This window comes from Teleopsis dalmanni, chromosome 1 (genome assembly GCF_002237135.1).
Source record: "Teleopsis dalmanni isolate 2A chromosome 1, ASM223713v2, whole genome shotgun sequence".
NCBI classification, from domain to species: Eukaryota; Metazoa; Arthropoda; class Insecta; order Diptera; family Diopsidae; genus Teleopsis; species Teleopsis dalmanni.
The window spans coordinates 178269732-178293501 of NC_051846.1; the positions used below are offsets into that span (position 1 = coordinate 178269732).

General features: G+C 24.3%; 2 protein-coding genes across 3 annotated transcripts in view; both read left to right on the forward strand.

Annotated features, from left to right (window-relative positions):
- LOC119670416 (broad-complex core protein) overlaps positions 1-10106 on the forward strand; it is a 45373-nt gene extending 35267 nt beyond the window's left edge. The window contains exon 7 of one of the 2 annotated variants that reach the window (XM_038080668.1): positions 8206-10106. In XM_038080668.1, the coding sequence (XP_037936596.1) occupies positions 8206-8849 (644 nt within the window). In that variant the 3' untranslated portion in view covers positions 8850-10106. Of the gene's footprint in view, positions 1-3256; positions 3936-8205 lie in introns of those variants that run through there. The other variant, XM_038080669.1, reaches the window with a different exon arrangement.
- Positions 10107-18612: 8506 nt separating this feature from the next.
- Positions 18613-23717, forward strand: LOC119670417 (derlin-2). Its single transcript, XM_038080670.1, has 4 exons — positions 18613-18973; positions 19047-19403; positions 22983-23146; positions 23259-23717. The coding sequence occupies exons 1-4, from the start codon at positions 18884-18886 to the stop codon at positions 23488-23490; spliced, it is 843 nt and encodes a 280-aa protein (XP_037936598.1). The 5' UTR covers positions 18613-18883; the 3' UTR covers positions 23491-23717.
- Positions 23718-23770: the final 53 nt, after the last annotated feature.

The window sequence follows — 23770 nt, forward strand, 5'->3', positions numbered from 1 at the left end:
TAAAATGTTTTCAATAAAAAAGCACAAAAAAAATTATTAAAATGAAACTTAATTTGTTTGCAGTTGTAAATAGGTGAACTTGACACAAACAAAACTACATATTACAGTACACACACACCAACACACATAAACACACACACACACACACACAATTACAGTAAGCATATAAATGCTTTTGTTTTTTTTTTAAACGTTGTTTCATATTATATTAAACATATATAACAAGGAAATAAAAATAAAAATAAATTAAATAAATTTACGTTACATTTAAATAGTTGTAATATGAATGCATTTTCCTACAGCAGAAAAATAAGCCTACAATATAAAAATAAATTTACTACAATAAAAACAAAATATTTTACAATTAAAATAGTTATTAATACTAATACTAAAAACTTAAACTAAATAAAAATAGCATCAATAATCAAACTCAATAGAATGACTTCTTCTTTTATTAAAATAAATAAGCTCAAAAACAATATAAAAAATAAGACATACCTTTATATAGCTCCAAGCCAAGGTAATCCGTAATACTTTTAATAATTTATTATAAGCATATTTAACATTAAAGTTTTCACAATTAAAACAGCAAAGAGAAAAATACCAATACCCTAAAGCAGATACATTTTAATATAGTAAACAGATATAAGGAAATAGTAACAAGCAAGTTTATACATATATGAAAAATATGATAGAAATATCCAAGAAATTTTAAATATTTCAGTTTTTAAATATCAACAAAAACAAGAAATGAAATATACAAAAAATAACAAATTACACATACAACACTTGAACACAACAGCATTTATATAAATTTTGTTAATAAATTATATTTGAACAATAATTATTAAAAAGCAGTCAATAATAATTAAATATAATTAATTTATTTATACAATAGCAGCCTAAAACTGAACAAAGGTTTACGTTATATACTATAATTATTTAAAATCAAATATTTTTAATTATTTTAAAAATATCTCAAATTATTTCTTATATTTTTTTAAATATTTTACAAATATTTCAAAATATCCCAAATTATTTCTTATATTTTTTTTAATATTTTACAAATACTTATAATAATATTTAAAATATTTAAAAAACTTTATAAATTATTTTGAAGATATTTTAAAAATATTGTTTGTTTATTTATATTTATTTTAAAAATATTTTTAATAATTAAAATTTAAAAATATCTTTTTAACTTTTGAAAGTTATTTAAAAAATATTCTTAACTTTTAAAAATTATTTAAGAATTATTTTTAATAATATAAGAAAATAAAGAATATAATAATTTTTAAAATATTTTTAATAAGTTTTGAAACATTTAATAATTTTTATAATTTTAAAAGTTTCTAAGATATTTTAAAAATATTGTTTGTTTATTTTTAGTTATTTTAAAAATACTTTTAATGATTAAAATATTTAAAAATATATGTTGAAATATATATATATTTTTATTTTTTGTTATATTTTCATTAAAATTTTTATTTTTTATATTTGTTAAAATTTATTTATTTACTTTTTTTAAATTTGAATTATAAGTACTTTATTGTTTGTTAACTTTTAAATATGAAAACTATTTTTAAAATATTTTTATAGTTTTTATTTTAATATATATATATAATTTATATATTTTAAATTTTTTTGTTATATTTCGTGAAAAATTTCTTTTAAATTTCTTAAAAATTATTTATTTGTTTTTTTTAATTTTATTACTGTAGGTTTTTATTGTATGTTAACTTTTAATATAAAAATTATTTTTGAAACATTTTTTTTATTTATATTTTTATTAATGTTTATATATTATACATTTTTATTTTTTTTTATATTTTTATAAAAATTTTTAAATTTTTTATTTGTTAAAAATTATTTGTTTGCTCTTTTGAATTTTATTTTTATAGGTTTTTATTGTTTGTTAGCTTTTATATATAAAAATTATTTACTTATTCTTTATTATTAAATTGGCGTTTTACGTTATATATATCTATATAAGAAAAATAATCGCTTAGCACTTCTAAATAAAAAATTTATAAAAAATATGCATATATTATTATCATATTATCACTTTTTTTTATTATAAATACTGAATATTTTTTTATATGAAAATTATAATGTGACTGCTTTTTAATATAAAAGAAATTATTTTTTTATTAGTTAATAAATGTAACTTTTTTCAAGATCTTAAATTATTTATTTTGCAAAAGCATATAAATTAAATAATAAACAATTCTTGTAATAAAATTTTTCTACTAAATTTAATTAATATAATGTTTTTTGTGTTCATTTGCCGGATGTTTGAAGTTTTATATATAATATTTTTTATTTTAATAAAAACTAAAAACCAAATAAATGTAAATGTTAATTTATGTGAATAACTAAAATATTGCAAGCTGTATGTGAACACAATTCTGAAAAAATTAATAAATAAAAATTTATTAAAACAAAAAAAAACAACAAATATTTTCATAAATAAAATTTAAGAACTATTGAGTTATTTAAATAAAAAGTGAATTAATTTTAAATTTGTTTCTTTTTTCCTAACATAAAGATATCGATAGGTGTAATATATCATAAACTTAACACTGGCGCTACTTACCACTACAATTTTCTCTCAATGTTAAACGTACTCTCTTCAAAGTTCTATCAAAACAACTCTACTTCTTATATACTCGTGCAAATTGCATTTATTGTTTATTTATCATATAATAATTATTTCGTTTCTATATAAAAACTTTTTCACAAATTCATAAGGCGAAGCTAGAGCTCAAGCTTAACTCATGATATATCATAACTTAATATTACAAAAAAAAAACAAAAAATAATAATTTAATTTTATTAATTTTAAGTTTAAAATATTATTTTTATTTAAGCATAGCAAATTAAATGAATTATAGCAACATATATAGTGTGGGAATCGTATATATACAATCATCATAGTTTATGTATGCATACATATAAACATATCATATATGCATAAAACTTATTAGTAATAAAAATAGTTAAAAATGCATTTCCACAATTTGCACTACATGAACTTAGTTTACCAGTACCACTGCATAGAGCTATTATTCTAAAACTCTATTTTAAGTTAAAACTATTGAACTATTGAACTTGTTATCAGTACTATAAAAAAAAAAATTTGTTATCATTTTTACTCTGTCTCTACTTAAAATATTTATAAATTGCATTTTTTTTAAACAAAAAAAAAGTGTTTTTAAACAACAACAAACAAAAACTTTAATTAAAAAAATTCCAGGAAATTCACCCAAGAAACTCTTCTCATGCCAACTTTGCGGTAAGCTACTCTGCTCTAAAGCCTCACTTAAACGCCATATTGCCGATAAACATGCCGTACGTCAGGAGGAATACCGTTGTATCATCTGCGAAAGGGTCTATTGCTCGCGCAACTCGCTGATGACACACATTTACACGTACCACAAATCGCGGCCCGGCGAAATGGAAATGAAGGATCTGAAGTTGTATAATCAATTTAATTCGACAATCTGAAACGAGACTAACGCAAGTGCAACAACAACAAAAGCAATTAATGCAACGCATACATTGAATTTAGATATAACAAAATCACAACAAAAACATAAAAATGATAATGATAATGAAAAATTACAACAATTTATTTATAATTACGAACAAATGCAAATGCAGAAACAACAACAACAACCACCACCACCTAAACCAGTAAAACCTCTAATGACATTTTATGATTATTATATACAACATAATGGTGCCAACAACAAACCCATTAGTGCTAGATCCTACAATGAGATCTATAGTAATGGCAGCCTTGGTGACACTTACCGAGCTGGCTACTGTAATCTACAACAGGAGAAACGTTCTAATTTTAATAATGATTATAATCACTATGATAGAAATAACTATTTTAATTATAATTATAATATTAATAATATATATTAATTACTATAAAAAAAAAAAAGAAAAGACATTTGAAGTAAAAAACATATTAAAAGCAATGCCATATATACAATACAAGTAGTGATAGTGAAATTAAAGCAACGTTTTATATACTAATTAGTTACATTTCAAAGACATTTTATAACTTTTTTACATATATACGTATTTATACATTACAAGGAAAACAATTCTAAAACTCGCGGAACTATGCTTATGGACCATTTTATTATATCTCTCGTGGCCTTCTATACACTCAATCAAATTTATACATACAACTTTTTTAACGTAGTCAATTTTATACTAAATACTAAAGTACTTTTTTACTAGAAACTTTGTTACTTGTTAAACTTGTTATATATAAATCACTTGACTTCCATATATAAAAAGAAAAAGAACTTAACTTAACTTAACTAAAAAAAAAACTTAACTCAACGAAACTAATTAACTACTATATAATAACTTATAGAAATTATATATATTTATAAAATAAAAAAAATAATATACACTTTAAATGTAAATACGCGTAATCTAATGGAACAAGTATTAAAAAGTGCTGTAATAAAGCATTCAACATGAAGTCACTTATCACGTCAGCCGCTGCACTTAACGTACAAATGCTGTGTCATCGGTGTAGTTGCGGGCCTTAGCAAATTACACACACTCCTTGTGTCTAGAAAGAAGCGGGAAGCAGAAATTTCTTTTGTGTATTTAATCCTGTAACAGAGACGAGGTGAGAATACGTTTAGCTACAACAACAAAAAAGTAAAGCTAAAAGTAAAAGTAAAAAATAAACAATTCAAGCTAAACTATTTTGAAAAAAAGTTTAGTGCTAATTGTTTGTGTAGATATGCCATTTTAAAAAAAGTAGTTAGTTTCATAATTACTACCGCTCTCAAAACCTATAACTCTCTCACCTTCACTCTCTTCTTCAACTTTTTTGGTCTGTCTCTTTGTAAAAAAAAAAAATAATAATAATAATTATAAGAAAAATATTCACTACTCACATGCTGTCTTTACCACACCAGCTGTCTCTGTAATTATACACTTGGTCTACTAGCATTTACTACTAGTGATATATTTGTAGTATAAAAGTTTGTTATGAAAAATAAAATTTTGCTATTATATTATATTTTTTTCACAAAACAATTCATCTATATAAACATGCACACACCTTCACTCTGGTGCTCATACAAAGACACAATCTTTTACACAATATCTTACACTAAACACCATCTCTCTTTCTTTCTCTCTTTCTCTCTTGTAATTAAAACATATGCTCATTGGTTATCTTAAGTACTTTTCTAAAATAAGTTGGCTTTACTAGTTACTATTTACTAGTTAAAATGAAATGCTATTATAATATTACTAGTCAAAAATATATTATATAAACTGTATAAATGCTATTATATTGTATTATGGTTTATTTAATAGATAATTATCTTAAACTAACTTTAGTCAGAGACTATCTTTTTAAATGAATTAGTATGTAAGCTTTACTGATGGTCTTTTTGGTCTAAACTAAGTAGTTAGCACTTAAATTTATAATTATTTCATCTACTCGGTGTATGTATAATCATGTCCTTCTAATATTAAGGCTAGGTGCACACTTACGGCCAGAAAAAGCTGGCTGGTGTGCACTACTCCATAGTATGCACGCACGTTATTTTGGACAAGTTTACACTGGGCCTAAATATGATGCTACGATAATATTGGTTGTGGTTTAAAGTAGTCTTGTAATCTTGTAATTTGGGCTTTAATATTTTAAGGGTTTTGCCTAGAAAGTAGATTATGTTGATAGAGTTTGAAAAAGTTGATAAATTTTTCCTATTGAATTATGTCATATCAAACTAACTATATACATTTAAATATATATGTATATACACTTAGCATGTGTATAGCAAACAACAGTTATTTAGGGTAATTAAATCGTATTTCTAATATTAAGAATATAAACAAACCATTCATCACCAGTTATTTGAAATTCAGGTAAAGTGCAATTGCTGCGTTTTTAAGGTTTACCTTAATACTAACTTTAATAATTAGTTCTTTTGGTTCTCAAAATAACCTTATTTTTAGAAAACTAGTAAATACTTGATTTTAACAGCATGATGAAAAATATGTTTAATGTAATTACAATTACTGCGACACAAAAGATCGACCATAATCGCAGTGTTCTACTCCACTAGGAACCAGTACCCCATATATTCTTATAAGAATTAAATACTTTATATATATATATACATGCCTCAAAAATAGTGTCTACTATCATATTAAACTATCAAAGAAATCTGTATTAAAAGGTCTTAACTATTAGTTATTTTATTTCAATAAATGCCAACTATATAGTAAGTTCTAGTAATATAGTTCCTCGGTAATATAAAATATTAAAACTATTGTGATATAAAATGCTTTAATTTTTTTTTTTAATATTAATATTTATACTTTCATAAGATATTTCTTATAGTCGTATTGCGAAATATATCAGATATTTTGAATCTACCCTGGACAAAAAAATTGTACTAGTTGGTTTTCTTTAACAGTACAGTATTTTTTCAAATAATCGTAGATTACAAATGCTTTCGAATTAGTTATCTTTTTAATAAAAAAATATTTTTATTATTTATTTAAATGGTTTATCACAATAGGGCTGTTGTCCTATTATTCTATTTATGCTGATGTGTTTTAAAATTAAACAACTAATTAATATACTAGTCTTTCTGTTGAACTTGACTTTATTGTCACATTGTGTCACTACTTTACAAAAAAAATGTATTAAATAGTGAAATAGGCTAAATACTGTATTTATTAATAAAAATAGTTTCTTATTATAATGGATTAAGCATAAATTTTTTGGATTTCTTGCGACTCGTTGATAGTATGTTCTACTTTATATAAGAGTGGAAATAAAACTAGCTAGACCTAGAGTGCATAAAATTTTTCAATTATGTCTAATATATATTATTGATTCTATTAAACAATTATTTAGTATATTAAGTTAATTCTTAAACTATTGTAACATACAAGGAATTCGTTTTCCACAACGTTATACTCGTTAAAACATTTTACTCGCTAATTTAGTCAATATAATATATACTTTATAATAGCAACTAATGTAGGAGGTTACAAGTTGCATTCTCTCGCTACTTTCTCTGTAAGTAAACAAACTGTTATATTCTTACAATGAAATTTGAAGTTCTCTTTCTTTCTTCTCTTGCTAGTTTGCTCTCTTTAGCGCATTATCTATGCTTCAAAAGAAAATATTTATATTTTTAAACATATTATTTAAAAACTCATTTTTATTTGGTAAGTTTTTTAATAAATTAATTATTTTCATTACTTTAATTTATTTATTTAAATATTAATTTTTTATGTATATAAATTTCAGTATTAGAAAAGTATGTATATATTTATTAAAATTAGTATAAATTTCATCTACATCTCAGCTTTGATATTTGCATGCGCTGCTGTGCTAAGCTTAAACTTCATCATTTCTCATTACTTGCATTGTAATTGCTTGAAGTAATGTAATTTACTTGACATTACTTAACATTACGCTTTTGTAAATATAATTTAATAATTTTAGTTTCGTTTGCATGCTTGTAATTTAAAAAAAAATTGTAATAATGAATAGTAAAATATTTTACTTTTAGTATTTTATTTTTGTAAATACGTTTTTTTTCAGTTGGAAAATATATATTATATATAAAAATTGTAATAAGCTGACAGTTATTTTTGTGAAATTGCAATTTAATTATTTGCATGTAATTTTATATTTTTTTCTAAACAATTTCACAAAAATATGTAGCATTTATTACTTAAATACAAAAGAAAATTATACAAAAAATTATATATTAAAAATAAATCTGTAGTTTTTACTCTACTTTCGCTTTAGAATTTTCATTAAATAATTTATATATATATTAAATTATTAAATATCACTTTCTAAAACTATAATTCTTTAAAAAAAATTAATTAGACGCGTTGCTGCTTACTACAAAACAAAGAATTTAATTACTATTTTATTTAGTTTTTATTAAACCCAAATTTTAACAATTAAACGCTGCGCCTAATTATTAATTTCCCCCCGCTACGTCTATTAAACAAAACAACCTTTTCATACTATTTATATATAAAAACAAAAAACTTAATTTATTTTCTTCATTTCCGTTTAAAATTTCACTTTAACTTTGCACTTTTAATTTTAAAGAATTTAATAGAATTTTTCAATATATAATTTCAATAAAATACTAATATAATGTAATGAAATATCTATAGGACCACACAATTCAATACGTTCAGCGGCTACATCTCCAACAAGTTCTACCTCATCGCCACCATCACCGCCAACCGCCTTGACATCACCGAATTCTTCGCTGAGCTCAATGGCAGCGGCTTGTGTTGGTGTCAATAATTTACATAATAGCAGCAATAGTGGAGGTGTTTATAGTTTACACGATACCTCACCGCCACGCCCCGGTAGTGGTGGCAGCAATAATGGCATACCGCCTACAACACCAACACATACCTCAACACCGCCACAAATGCCACTACGTATGCCACCACCAACAAGTGGTGGTATTAATGAACCACAGGAATGTCCCTATTGTCGACGTACCTTCTCCTGTTATTACTCACTGAAACGGCATTTCCAGGATAAGCATGAACAATCCGATACATTGTACGTATGCGAATTCTGCCATCGACGCTATCGCACCAAAAACTCACTGACCACACATAAGAGTCTACAACATCGCGGTTCCAGTGGTATGCTTAAGCGTCTACTAAAGACATCGGCTATTAAAAATGTTTTGGTGCCACATCATCACCATCATCATCCGCATCATGCGTTGTCACATCCACGCGCTAGTCTATTCGATTTCACCAGCGAGTTGGGACAACCACCACCAGGTATACAATAGGATTTAAGATGGAATGCAATTTTTTAGAGAATTTCATTAAATGTTGTTGATTTCAATGGGTGTGGTGAATTTAACAAATAATTCACCACACGCAAGCATTAGCTATAATTTTATATTAATTTATTTTAATAATTAATTTTTAATGAATATATTTTATAATTAACAATCTAATTGATTCTATCTAGTTTAGTTATGTTGCGTACATGCAAAATTTTACAAGTAAACAAAATTGAAATAATTTTAAATTAATTTTTAATTTAAAATTACAATTATTAAATGCTACATGAGGAAATATAAAAGTATATGTACGCGTTGTATGTGCAATATTGCAGGAAAGTAAAAGTAATGAGTGCAGTAATGCATTACATTATATTAATATCGAGCAGCAGGGAAAATGTTAAAATGTTGCATTTGTTGTTTTATTTTTAATCAAAAAGAAAAAAGTTTTAAATTGCAGCTGCTTAATTTAAACTAGGCAAGAAATTTCAGCTTCTTGGTAATATTCTTACCAAGTGTGAAGTCGTGCAGTTATTTACTGCAGGGATAGCTTAAAGCGTTTCCAGTGAAACAGTTTTTGTACATAAATAGTTGTAGCAAGTAATTTAATTTAATTTAATTATAAATTGCAAATTAGCTTAGTTTAATTACTTACTTATATATGCTTTATTCTAATATATGATTTAGTTATTTTAAGAGAATTAGTTCTAATACATTTAACATAAGAATTCTCAGTTTGGCATACTTTGCAAAAGAATTGTGCCCAGCCAGTGGAATTGAAAGAAAGAGAATGAAGGACTTTTTTTAAAGAAACTCATAACAAAAAGCAAAATTTTCTTTGTAAAATATTTGTGGTGAAAAATTAATAGAAGAATTGAAGGAATGAGTTAGAGGTTAAGTGTGCTTCAGTAGTGGCAGTTCGTCTTAAAACAAAAAAATAAGTTTTCCAGTTTAAATAATACAGTTAGTTAAAGCAGAAATCCAACGGTCATTCGGAAATTCTAAATTTTAATTTTGATATTTAATACTTTAAACACTTGTATCAATTAATTACAATAGCAGCTTTGAAATTTTTCCAAAAATACATTAAGAAATATATAGATATTCAATAGTACATAAAATAGCAACAGCAAATAGCATAAAAATGCTACATATAGCAGGAAAAATAAAAATAGTAACTTTAAATTTAAAAAAAATATATATACGCATATATGTCAATTAGAATCGCAAACACAGCTTAAATAGTACCAAATGGTACATAATTAAATTCTTTAAAAATCATTTTTAAATAATTATTTTTTATTTTTAATAAATTTATAATAATTTGTTAAAATACATCTGATGAAGCAACATATCACAGTGAGCATTTGCGCAACATTTTTATTTAATTTGTTTGAAACACTTTTATATTGAAATTTGATAAAATTTTTAATTATATTAAATATTAATATTTATTTAATTCAATTTTACATTGTATTGGAACTCATTTAAAATTAAAATAATTTTACTTAATTTTATGAATAATTTTCAAAATTCTCTAAAAAATCATATTCCAAATGAAAAATAAAATAAATTGAAAATACTTTAAAAGTAAATGGGCGGGAATGCCATGGTTTCAGCCATTAAAAATATTAAATAATTTTTAAGCTAAAAAAAAAACAAAATGAAAAAAGTTTAAAGAAATTATACAATATCAGGGATTATAAATATCAGTAAAAAACAAAAAGAAATTAAGAATATTTTTACATTAAAAATCTAAAAATCATACTTAAGCTTAACAACAAACGACAAAACAAGTTACAATACATTTAAATATATATGTATACATATATATATATATATAAATAAAATATTTAAAATAAAAAAGTATAAAGTATAAACACAAAACTCAGTGATTTTCACCAGTGAAGTACAAATGTTCTGAAATTTTACAAAATTTATATATATACTATATATTTTGGAAATTCACTTAAACATTATTTAATGTTTAAATACAATATACAAAATAAAATATATCCAAAATTTATAAATTTAATTTCAAAAGAACTTTTAAAATATAACAAACATTTTTATATATATATAAAAAATAGTATATATATATATATGAAGAAAATACATATGCGCGTATACAAAAATTTAATAATATTTTTCTAAATGTACATTAAATGCATAAAAAAAAATTAATTTAAATAATTAAAAAATTACAAAAACTTTCAATACTTTGTACATAATTATATTTTTAAAATACAATTTTATTTTTAAACAAAACATTTTATTATATATAAATAAATGCTATTGTATTTTAATAAGATGTTTCAGTAAAAATATAAATGAAATCAAATCAAATCAAGTTATATTAAATTAAATTAATTTAAATGAAATAGCAAAAACAAAACCAGGCCGAAAAAAAATGTTTTAACAAATTGGAAGTAAATTGCAAAAAAAAACAAAAAACAAAAACTAATAATTAATAGTTGAAGAGAGAAAATTATTTCCGAATTGTTATTTGCGCACATATCCAGTAAAATGTCTCAGGAATTTCTTATTAAAAATTTATGTATTATTAAGAAAAATACAAATAATGAAAAAAACCATACTTTTAAGCTAGACAACAAAAAAAACTTATATATGTACACACTCTGTGTATATATATATGTATTTAATATACATATATCAATATATATGTATTGTCCGCCATATCGTGGAAAATTTTTTGAAATATCCAAAATATCAAAATATTAATATTAACACAAAAAATATTAGTATCCAGAACAATTTTAAGGGAAATAAAAAAAAAAAACGAAAATAATTTAGCACGGTTTATCGAAAGAGTATTAAATGTGCCATCAGTTTTACTGTAACTTACAAATTATATAGAAAACACTTTTTATAATAAAAAAAACACTTAAAATTATTAAGAATATCTATAAAAATGGTATTACATAGTTATTGTTCTCAAACAATGGAAAAAAGTGAGAAATATTAAAAAAAATTAATATTCAACATACTTGGTGAATTTACAATTTTATTCACCACAGTGCAAAAAATATATAATAAGTGAAATAAAGCGAATATATCGCTTGTGAGTAGATATTGGCCTTCGTTTCTTCTGTATGGCTGCAAATATATATTGTACTTCGAATATTTTAATTTTCTCATTGGAAATTATTTGCAGTAGCACATTTTTGTATAGATTTTGTATGAAAAGTTCTACTAAAGCACCTCAAATTATTTTATGTAATTTCTGTAAAGATTTTAAAGTACTGATATGAACACGTAAAGTACTCAAAGAAAATATTTACATATTAATACATACAATAAGTGTTGGTGAATTTATTTAGATCTCATATTATTTTAAAACAATTCTATTAACTTATCAACGTTAATTGGGTATTTCACATTTTACATTAAGTTTACTTACGTTAGGTACATTTCTCTCTTATACTGCCAATATATAATATATACAAAACTTATTACCAATTCCACAAATACTAAATAATAATAAAACTGCCTTTTTTATATATATACTAATTAGCCTCAATATTACTTATTTTGTACTGCCATAAATAAAAATGTACCAATCTATAAATCACCTCCAAAAGTTTCCATTAAAGTTCCATTTTAAAATTAAGTAAACTTACAATGTTCAAAGAAGTACTCATATACCCACAGTTTTAGACTTTTAATATGTATGAAAGAGAATAAACCTTGTTCATCATGATGACTAATATTCAATAATATTCAAAGAAATATATTTAGTTTTTTTTAGTATACTTAACTCATTGAGTCTTTTGTCTTTATCTATACATGAACTTTTACTCATTAAAAACTTTCCCTGGAACTAAAACCAAACCGCTATTTATATATACCATATACATACGTATAACCATTTATTTTAGAATTTCAACAACAGTTTATTTAAGCCAATAATATATAGCTCTTGTTCAGCATACTTACAATGCCTAAGGATATATGTTCATCTTTTATAGAACCCCAGCCTTTACTCATTTAAATCTTACATTGATTTACATTTTTTTTACTTGAGTTGAAATTCAGGTATACACCCATGGCACTTAGTCAGCTGACTATTGAGTTCAAGCCCGTAAGCTGGATAAATTAAAAATAAAAGAAAAAAGAAAAATATGGGGATTGAAATGGGATAATAAGCATCAAAGAAAATCCGGAAAAGAGGGAGATTATCTTCAAAAAGCAAATCTACAACCATTTGTCTGGAACTTTTTTAATCCGCAGTTGAAAGCTCTTTTAAAATTTATATTGAAAAAGTTTTTATTTTTTAAAAGTTAAAAGTTGATCAAGAGCTATCTCTAAAATTCCACATTTTTCAAAAAAATTTTTATTTAAATTTATATAACGAAATACCTCAGTGTCATATTGACCGATATTGGGTCATTGTAACTCATATTCAAAGTAGAGAACAATAACCGTAAGAAATACCAACAACAGCATTTTTTTTTCATATATGTATATACTATATTATTTTTAACCTAATTTTATTAGATTTTTTTTTCTTTATAATATATATATTTTTTTTAACAACTTACATTTTATATTAACAATCTGTCAATAAATTTTTAGCAAAATTTTCTTAAAATTTATTTTGGACACGGAAATTCTTCACGGGCGGTTAAGTTTAATTTTATTTTTTAAATAAAACTTTGAGCAAAATTTTTAATTTTTAATTACGTTTAAATATTAATTTAAGTATTTTTAATTTATATATTATAAATTTAAAATTTAAGATTATTATATATAATTTAAAAAAAAACTTTTTTTCGTGCATATTAAAAGTTTAAAAATAATGCAAATCTTGAATGAGAAAGTAAAACAAACTGTGATCTATTTTCAAATTTTATTGTTTTTTTTTATAAACAAAATTCATGTTTTGGCTGTTATATTAAGAAAAAAAAATTTTTATACAAAATTTATGTTTAGGCTTAAAAAAATTATTTATCTCCCAAAAAATGCAAAATTTTTTATACTTTTTATATGTTTTTTTTTTTACTTTTGGTTTAAAATCAAAATTTTACTGTTTGGAAATAAAAGCACAAAAAAAATACAAAATTCAAAATTTTTGGTTTTCTTTTAGTTTTACTATAACAAAAATTATTTAAGTTATTTATATTTATTAAATTATATACTTTATATATGTTAAGTATTAACCGCTTTTAGCTCAAACTCTAAATGGTTTATAATTAAAAAATTATTTTTAAAAAAATGCTGCTTCACTACATTTAAAACGATAGAAATAAGTGCCAAATTTTAAGTATAAAATTAAATAAAATTAAATAATATTTTAAAATAAATATTAACAAAAATATTTTAAAAACTCTTTCGCATATCCTTGTTGAAATAAGGACCACGGTAAATACCTCAGGTTGTTAGTTTTATTATACAAATAAAAACAGTTAAAAATAAATATAAATTTTTCAATATAGTTTTTAAAGACAAATAATTTAAAGCAAAAAAAATAGATGAATAAAAAAATAATTAAACACAAGTTGTCTAACATTATACAAACAAAAAAGGATACGATTATATAGCACCGATAATTGGTATTATAGCAATTATTGGCTTATTTTTAACATATTTACAATACATATAATAAAAAATGAAAAATGAAGAAAAATTAATTTTAAATACAAATAATATTTATGTAGAGTTAATAGTTGTAAAAATTTTTATTATAATATATATATTTAATATAATATAATATACATATTAAAACTAATTCTAGTATAAAAAATTATATTTAAACTATTATCAACTTTTTAATAAGAAGTAACGAGTAAGTAATTCTCATGTTAGCACTTAAAACTTAAATATTATTAACTTAAACAGGAACAAAATAGCTCAAACAAATAACAAAGGACTTTCTCTTTGAGACGCTGCCAAATACAATACAAAATATCAGTCACTCCCACTATTTGCAAAAAAAAAAAACAAAAAAAAAACAATTCTTCCCTGAAAAAAAATTTACCTTTTTATATATCAATTGTTTTAAACAAACTTTTTATGCAAAGTCAACTACTTTGTATTAAAATTAAATTCTTAAATAAAATAAAACAAAACAAAAAAATAATTATTATGTTAAAACAAATACAAAAAATTTTTTTCAAAATTTTAATATTTAAAATTAAAACTAAAAATAAGATTTTGGCACTAAAAAAATATTAAATTTAAACAAAATTTAAAATTAAGTAAACCATAACAAAATGCAACGCATATCAAGTAAAAAAATAAAATGTTACAAAATTTATAAAAAAAAACAAAAACAAAACAAAATTAAAATTTTTAAAAAGTCAAAATTTAGATAATTAAAAATTATTAGTCAAAATTATTATTATGAATTCATATAGAATACGAAAAAAAAATTAATCTCTTCTTTTTTAAAAATTTAACTCGTCTTTTATTTCGGAATTTAAAACAAAAAATCTGTGATTTAAAACAAAATTTAAATTTAAAAACTTAATTGTATAGAAAAAACCAAAAATTATTACTAAATTGTCTCAAAATTCTACTTTTTTGAATTTTTTAATTTTTAAGCATTAAATATGTAAAATTATTAAGAACAAAATTTAAGAAAAACAAAAATTATTAATTAATTGATTAAATTGAAAAACAAAAAAAAAAATTATCTTCGAATATATACGTGTTGTTGATGTTACGGTTGCATTTAATTCTGGTCTTAAATATAAATTTAAAAAAATATATTATCCGGAGAACACTAAACTCATTATTAGAAAAATATTTGTTTTAACATTAAAACTGAAAGTAAAAAAAAATTTCTACAAACCAACAAACATTTAATTTTCAATATTATTTAAAAAAATAATATTTTTATTTTAAAAAAAATAATCAAGATACATTTTAAAATTAAAGTTATAAAAATTATATAAAAAATATTTCATATAGGTAGATATTAAAATATTAAAAATAAATATTATTTAAAATAAATATTTTAATATTTTATTGAAAACTTTAAATTGAAATATTTATTTAATTATTTAATTTAAATAGTCATTAAATTTTTTTTCAATTTTTACACTTGCAAATAATAATTTTTTTTTGATTATTTGAACTTTCTTTTTATAATTTAAAAATATTTATTTTTCATTTTAATTATAACACGAAGAAAATAGTTATTTTTAATTTTTTCAAATTACTAATTATAATTAAAAATATTTAATTTTTTTTTAGTTTTTCAACTTTCTAATTATAATTTAAAAATATTTAATTTTTATATTAATATTTACTTCAACTTAAACAGTTATTAAACTTTTGTTTTACAATATTTGCGCTTTCAAATTTTAAATATATTTATTATTTAAATTCTTTTTCTAATTCAAATAAAAATTTAATTTTTTTTAAATTTATTTATAATTTAATTTAATAATAATTTATAATTTTTTATAATTTAAAAATATATATTTTACATATTAATTTCTTCAACTTAAACTTCAAGTTAAACTATTAATAAAATTTTATTTTACAATATTTGCGCTTTAAAATTATAAATATATATTTTATTTAATTTTATTTTTAATTTAAATAGTCATTTAATGTTTTTTTTAACATATAAGCTTTCCAAATTATAATTCAAAAATCTTTATTATTCATTCAAATTTTTATTCTGATTTAAAGACTTATTACAAATTTTTTTTAATATTTTAATTTTCAATTTACAAATTAAAAATAATTTTATATACAATAACCCCTATGTATCTTGATTATTATCTATTAATATTTTAATTTTTTTAATCATTTCAAAAATCATAAAAGCAATTATTTATTAAATTTAACACCTATTACGGTTTATAGTATATAACCTTTCATATCCACACTTCTACCCTCTATCTTAGACTCACTAAAATATTTTTGTATTTTTAACAAAGTCCGAATTTATAAAAATAGTAGCGTTACAAAATAATTTACAAAAGATGAAAAAAAACGAAAAACAAAACTTAAAAAATTATTATTATATATGTAAATGTGAATCAAAGCAAAATAAAAGTATATATATATCTATATATATAAATATATATATTTAAAAAAATATAAAATTAAATTTTTATGTTTAAGTAATAAAACAAAAAGAAAGATTTTTTCGAAAAATCATTATTTAAATTTAATGTATACAAAAAACAAAAACATAATAAAAACAAAATTTAAAAAAAATTTAATTGAGATTTTTATTTAATTAAGAAATACAAATAGAAAATTTTTGATAAGCTATATTTTTTTTTCTGCTGATTATAGCATTTTGCTTATTTAGTAAAAGAAACACTTCTAAAAGAAAATGAACAATGCGTCTTTAAAAAGAACAGGGATTCTGACTGACATCTTTTGGGAGTAAGAGTATGTTCCCATTAGTACTTGAATCTTAAGTAAGCTAACTCGTCTAACGAAGTCAGTGGAAACATACTATTTATAGGAAATGTAGTAAATACTGAAGGCCTTTACACAGATGGATCCTAACTTGATGGGAGAGTTGACTTTAAAAAATCTTACGATTGAAATTATGTGTCTATATCCCTAACAGTAGTGTTTATGAGACAGAAGTAGTAGGATTTAAAAAAGAGTCTCTCTAGTTAAACAGATACACTATCGATATCACTATCATTCATCAAATCAAAAACCTAGATAATATTGAGATCAAAGATTACTTAGGATTACCTTACAATATTCTTAGTAATATTCGCACCATTTTTAGGGTATATGAATATATAGTGTTGTGGAAAACCTTATTTAGAATGAAGATTATAATAAATGTTCATTTTTAAATTTCCTTACATGGCATAAAGAATGGCAATTCTACAGAAGATTCCAAGACCAAAGAGAGAGAATCATATTCCTTCATCTGAAATAAATTTATTTATAAATATTTAATTATAATATTATTCAAACTGTTCATTTTTGAAAACAACTCTATGTCAATAGAATGGTTCTTATGCAAACTAATTTTTTTAGAGACCGTGAAAATAAAGCGTAAATATACGGTGTTTTGCTAATATCGTATAAAAAACTGTCATTTCGCATTTATTGTGAGTTTCTTTTACAACCATTCCAAAGACCGTAAACGCTATTGAACACTACTGCTTGAAGTAAACACAATTATGTGTTTTTGCAGTTATGTACAATAACTTAAACATATTATTATGTTTAATATAACATTTCATTATAATATAATGTATAATATAAAATAATAATATTATACTAATATGATATTTGTAATTTATATTACTTTTTCGATAAAAAAATGAATATACATATATACATATACAAATATACGGCAAGGTTCAAAGATCGTAAAAACACCGAAGAATACCCTTCTATTACCAAAATCTCTTTTCTGATAAACACTATATTATATTATATTATATGGTGTTTATACTATACTATATTATATATGTACATACATTATTTTATATTTGTCAAGTTACTTAATAGTTTAAGCATAACAATAGAATAATATAATGTTCATGTATACCTTCTTCGAAAATAGATGAATATATATAAATGCACAACAATCATCCTAATCATCCTAATATCAATGCAACATACATACACATCCTAATTATTATTCATAACTTTTCATATTTCAAAACCCATACGATCTTTAATGCAGTAGCAGTTGACACAAGACCGTATCATAACAATACGATCTTCGTACATATTGTCAAAAATTGAAGAAGCGCTTACGTTATAGAATAGAAAATGAAAAGCTGCTGATGACTGAAATGTGAACTGTCAAATAGTGAAACGTCATTATTTGGCAGATTGAAGATTTGTGTTTCTAACCACTTGTAAATAGATAATATTTTACGCTTCTGTTTGTATATTGTGCGCTAAGAATTGTGATTAAAGTGTTAATACACGTCACCATATATTTTGTACTAATTAGAGTTTTACTAAAGAGGCTAGAGAATATCCACCAAATCAATGTTGTGTTTACAGAACAAATGAAAGTGTTTCAATAACATTAAACTTGGAGAAGAACTGTTAAGCCTGCCATAGCGATGGCATTACAGTTACGTCAATTCTATATGGAGATTCCTCCGGTGACGAGATACTACACAACAGCCTGCGTTTTAACTACATTAGCTGTGGTAAGTGGAAGTAACGGTTATCTGTGACAAAAACACGTCATCCTAACAAGAAATTAACAAATTTCAATTGCAGCATTTGGAACTAGTAACTCCACTCCAGCTCTACTTTAATCCCACATCGATAATAGGTAAACTTCAGTTATGGCGTTTAGCTACCACATTCCTTTTTTTTGGCTCAGTGGGCATGAGCTTTTTTTTCAATATGATTTTCACCTACCGCTACTGCCGCATGCTCGAGGAGGGCTCGTTTCGCGGTCGCAGCTCTGACTTTGTGATGATGTTTTTATTTGGCGGTGTTCTTATGGTTATACTAGGACTGTTCGTTAATTTATTGTTCCTTGGTCAAGCATTCACGTTAATGCTCGTTTACGTGTGGTCGCGGCGAAATCCATTCGTACGCATGAACTTCTTCGGAGTGCTTTATTTTCAAGTAAGTAGTTTCTTTTAAGTAAAACTTTTTAAGATTTTGGTTTTATTTATTTGAATTATTATCAAGTTGATTTAGTTAGCATAAAATAACTCATAGCCTTTGTACTCATGGGCATACAGAAACCAACGGTACTGGAACTTTTCGATGAAAAAACCATACAATATACAACGGAGGGACACTACTCCCGTTGTGACGGTTCTTGTGCCGTGAACAATATGTTTTAACGCAAGAGGCTTTAATGATTCTTCTAACCCCAAATGCGACAGTGTTATGGTGCCGCTCGTTTCTGGACACTCGTGGGTACCAAGACTAAAAGGATTCATTAGTGTAACATACATAAATAAAATATATTGTTGTATAAAAACACCTTCAATGAGCCATACGTTATGTGACCTAATTTACTTCGAAGCACAATTAGTTCCAAAATTGTTAGAGCAAACTTGGAATAGAAACTGTAGCATTCAACAAATAAGCAATAAATGACCTAATTTGAATGCTGAAATATATAATCACAAATTAGGTACAATGAACTATTACATACTCGTATCGATTGTTATACCTTTACCAATTAAAGTTTAATTTTCCATCTTCACACTTTGGCCTTTTAGAGTTTTGTATATATACTGAGCTATTTCACTCCATAAGCAAGGATAGCACTTGTGTCCGGGTTTAAACCAACAGTGGGAGCTATTATAATCTGTTCAGTTCCACTGTAGCATATATATGTCCATTATAATAATCATATTAATTTGCAAGACTTTATTATATTACTAATTGTGATAAAATGCTATTAGTTGTAAATGCATTGCTAACAGTTGTGATTGTTTAAGTAATATGACCACCACAGGCAACGCCCTGTCACAAACCTCACTTCAATAGTTCTCGCTATAAAAACTGCAGTGTAAGCATTAATGAGTCAATGCAATCGCTAGTTCATTATGTGCAACTTGAGCCATGTACAGCTGCTTCCTGTGTTACTTTATATGCATAATTATTTATAATCACGTGTACTTAAGCACGTGACTGAGTCATTAAGATTAGACACTTAAAATAACAATAAAAGAACATTATTAATTTTAACCGCGAAGAACACTTCTTGATTCATCACACCGTTATCTATCGCCTAAACTGGCTCTTGAAACATATAGTCCTACCACTGTATGTTTATATTAAATTCTTCGCTGTTCAAATATAAAATGATTGTAGTCATGGTGGTAGAATGGACGCTCTCCAATCGTTTTCATCAAGCCTGGTGTCAAAGTTAATGTAATTTATTATTGGGAAAATATTTTGGAAGTCGGTTTAGAGCCATGATCACGCAAACATTTCAATCGTAGATCATGGACGTTCTAACAAGACCCGGTACCATCTCATAACGCTCGTGTGAATCAAGAATGGTTAAAAAATCATGTTCCACACTTCATTTCGTCCACATAATATCTTTCGAATTCACCAGATGCAAATCCGATGAACTATTCCATCTGAACCATTTTGGAAAGCAAGGTGAGAAGTAAAAAATATGTCGATATGAATACGCTGATGAAAGCCATTGTTCAGGAATGGGCCAAAATACCGGAAGATCACATACCTGAAGCATGCAACTCATTTTTTAACCGTTTGAAGACCATAGTCAAGGAAAAAGGTGGACATATCGAGATATAACGCATATTTCATGCAGGCACCAAGATTGTTACTCCTTACCCCCGACCTGTTCATATAACTTTAGCAAATAATTCAATACCTCAACATTTCTTTTTAATACAATAATTGTTATTGTGAGATCTTTCATCTAGTAATGCAGTTCTCATTCGATCTTCATGCGCCATTTTTCATAAAGAAAGACGTCATTTCAAATCAGATTGACCTACTTAACATATATTAATTACGTATAACCTTACCGATTATACATAGTTTTCTTATATAAAACTGCACTTTTTGATTAAATTCTATTCTGCGTCTACTAGCTAAAATAACAATTATCTGTGTCTATGTTTTTTCAATAAAATTTTCTGAACGTGAATACAAACAAGATTCTGCCCCTCACTTCAAAAGCGTAAACCCGGAAGACAAATATTTGCTCTGAAAATATTTATTAATGTAGTCTTATGAGATTTATGAGACACATAACTAGAACGTCGCATGGACCTAGTAGAAATGTTTTTTATTACGACTTTAGATAATCTTAAAACTTTCATTTCATTTTAACATCAATTATAGGACCTGCTATAGATCTATTCAAAACTCTTATTTTATTTTGACGTCAATTATTGAACCTGCTATAGATCTATTCAGTTCATAGGCCATGTTGTTTTAATATCCCGCAATGATCTACTTGTATCGTCACTTTTGAGAGTACCGAACAGCACTTCATCATCAAATTTGACGAGGAACTCCGGAACGTAATCTCGGTCGTTCTTGAAACCAGTTAATAGGCAATCATATGTTTGGCTAGTTCTAATATTCGTAATTTCTTCCCAAAATTACGAAAAATATGTAATTAAAACAGCAAATTGAGGAGGATTCGATCGTCTTTCAATTTCATTCGCTTACCTATCTAGGCAATCAAACATTATTTGAATATAGTTATTTGGGTTTGTAATAATTTGTTTCTTATAATATGGTATTGATTACATCGTAGGTTCTAAATTTTATTATAAACTTTTATGTGTTTTTTTTGTATTCATACATCTCAGTATGATGTCAACAATATAATTGCTCTACCATTCTCTAACATAAGGTAGGAAAGGTAAAGCATACCTACCTCTTTGGTGGGATGAACGCTTTCAAATCGGTTTCATCGAACCTGGTGTCAAAGTTAATGCAATTAATTATCGGGAAAATGTTTTGGAAGTTGCTTTAGTGCCGTGACTGCGCAAACATTTCGGTCGTACACCATGGACGTTCCAACAAGACTCGGTCATAACGCTCGTGTAAACCAAGAATGGTTAAAAAACCATTTCGTCTACACAATGGCTTTCGAATTCCCCAGATGCAATGGAGTATTTCACCTGGGTCATTTTGGAGAGCAAGTTGAGAACTAAAAAATATGCCAGTATGGATACGTTGAAGAAAATCATTGTTCAGGAATGGGTCAAAATACCGGAAAATCACATTCGTGAAGCATGCATAGTCAAGGCAAAATGTGGCCATATCCAGCTAGAGTGAATGGATTCTGAAATTTTAATTATTTCCACAAATTTTTGTAATTTGAATAAATAAAAAATAATTTCACATAAAAAAATTATGAATAAGTGTAACAGTAACAGTTCAATCGCCTAACCCTGTATATTATTATATATATTTTATATACTTAAAATATTATATTATTATTATTTTTATATTATTATTAGAGTATTATATTATATTAATAATTGATATTATATATATTATTTTACTTTATTATATTATATGTATTATTTTATATATTATATATATTTTTTTATTATATATAAAATATTATATTATTTGTACTATAATTGTATTATATAATTATTATTATATTAGAATAGTTTTATATATATAATATTTTAATAATTGATTAATTTTATAAATATTATAATTAATTTTGTTTATTTACAGGCGCCTTACTTGCCTTGGGTTTTGTTATGTTGTTCAATGATCTTGGGTAGCACTGTTTGGGTGGATATAATTGGCATGGGTGTTGGACATATTTACTTTTTCCTAGAAGATGTTTTTCCTTCACAAGTCAACGGCTATAAATTTATAAAGACTCCACATTTCTTGTAAGTATATAAGGTTTTTGTTTTTGAAGTCTATGTAGTTTAACAGTAATCCTGGATTGTGATCCACTTTATACTCCTTGCCTCGCTTATCATTGTATTATTTTCTTTACAGAAAAGTACTTTTTAATGAACATATTGACCGTGATTATCAACAGATGCCTGAAGATCGACCTGGTGGTTTTAATTGGGGTGGGGAAGATGCAGCTCAAAGACCAGCAGCCGCCCCAGCTGCTGGTGATGGTGCTGAAGGTGTTGCTCCCGCTGATAATGAACAACGAGATAATGCTGCGCCGGAGCAACGACCAGCACAAAATAGACAAAGACCGGATGTGGAACTGTTTTAAGTATACACTTTTTTTGTGAAATTTTATATTACATGCAATAGTTGTGTTGGTATTTTATTAGAATCGATAATAAAAGGTTTATAAAAATTTGTTAGGACAATGTTAAAAGTGACAGAGCAGTTTTTTTGCCTATTAAGCACTGCGTCCCGTCATTTAATTTAGGTTAAAATGCCTGACTGTATATTAATGTAAAATAAAAAAAAAAATAATAAATTAAAATAAAAATAGAGAAAAAATATTAATTAAAATACTTTTGCTTTTGAAATTTTTGTAATTATTA

Coding starts and splice junctions, on each gene's coding strand:
- LOC119670417 (XM_038080670.1), top strand. CDS start 18,884: ATGGCATTACAGTTACGTCAATTCTATATGGAGATTCCTCCGGTGACG. Junction 18,974..19,046: donor TTTTAACTACATTAGCTGTG/GTAAGTGGAAGT, acceptor TTTCAATTGCAG/CATTTGGAACTAGTAACTCC. Junction 19,404..22,982: donor TCGGAGTGCTTTATTTTCAA/GTAAGTAGTTTC, acceptor GTTTATTTACAG/GCGCCTTACTTGCCTTGGGT.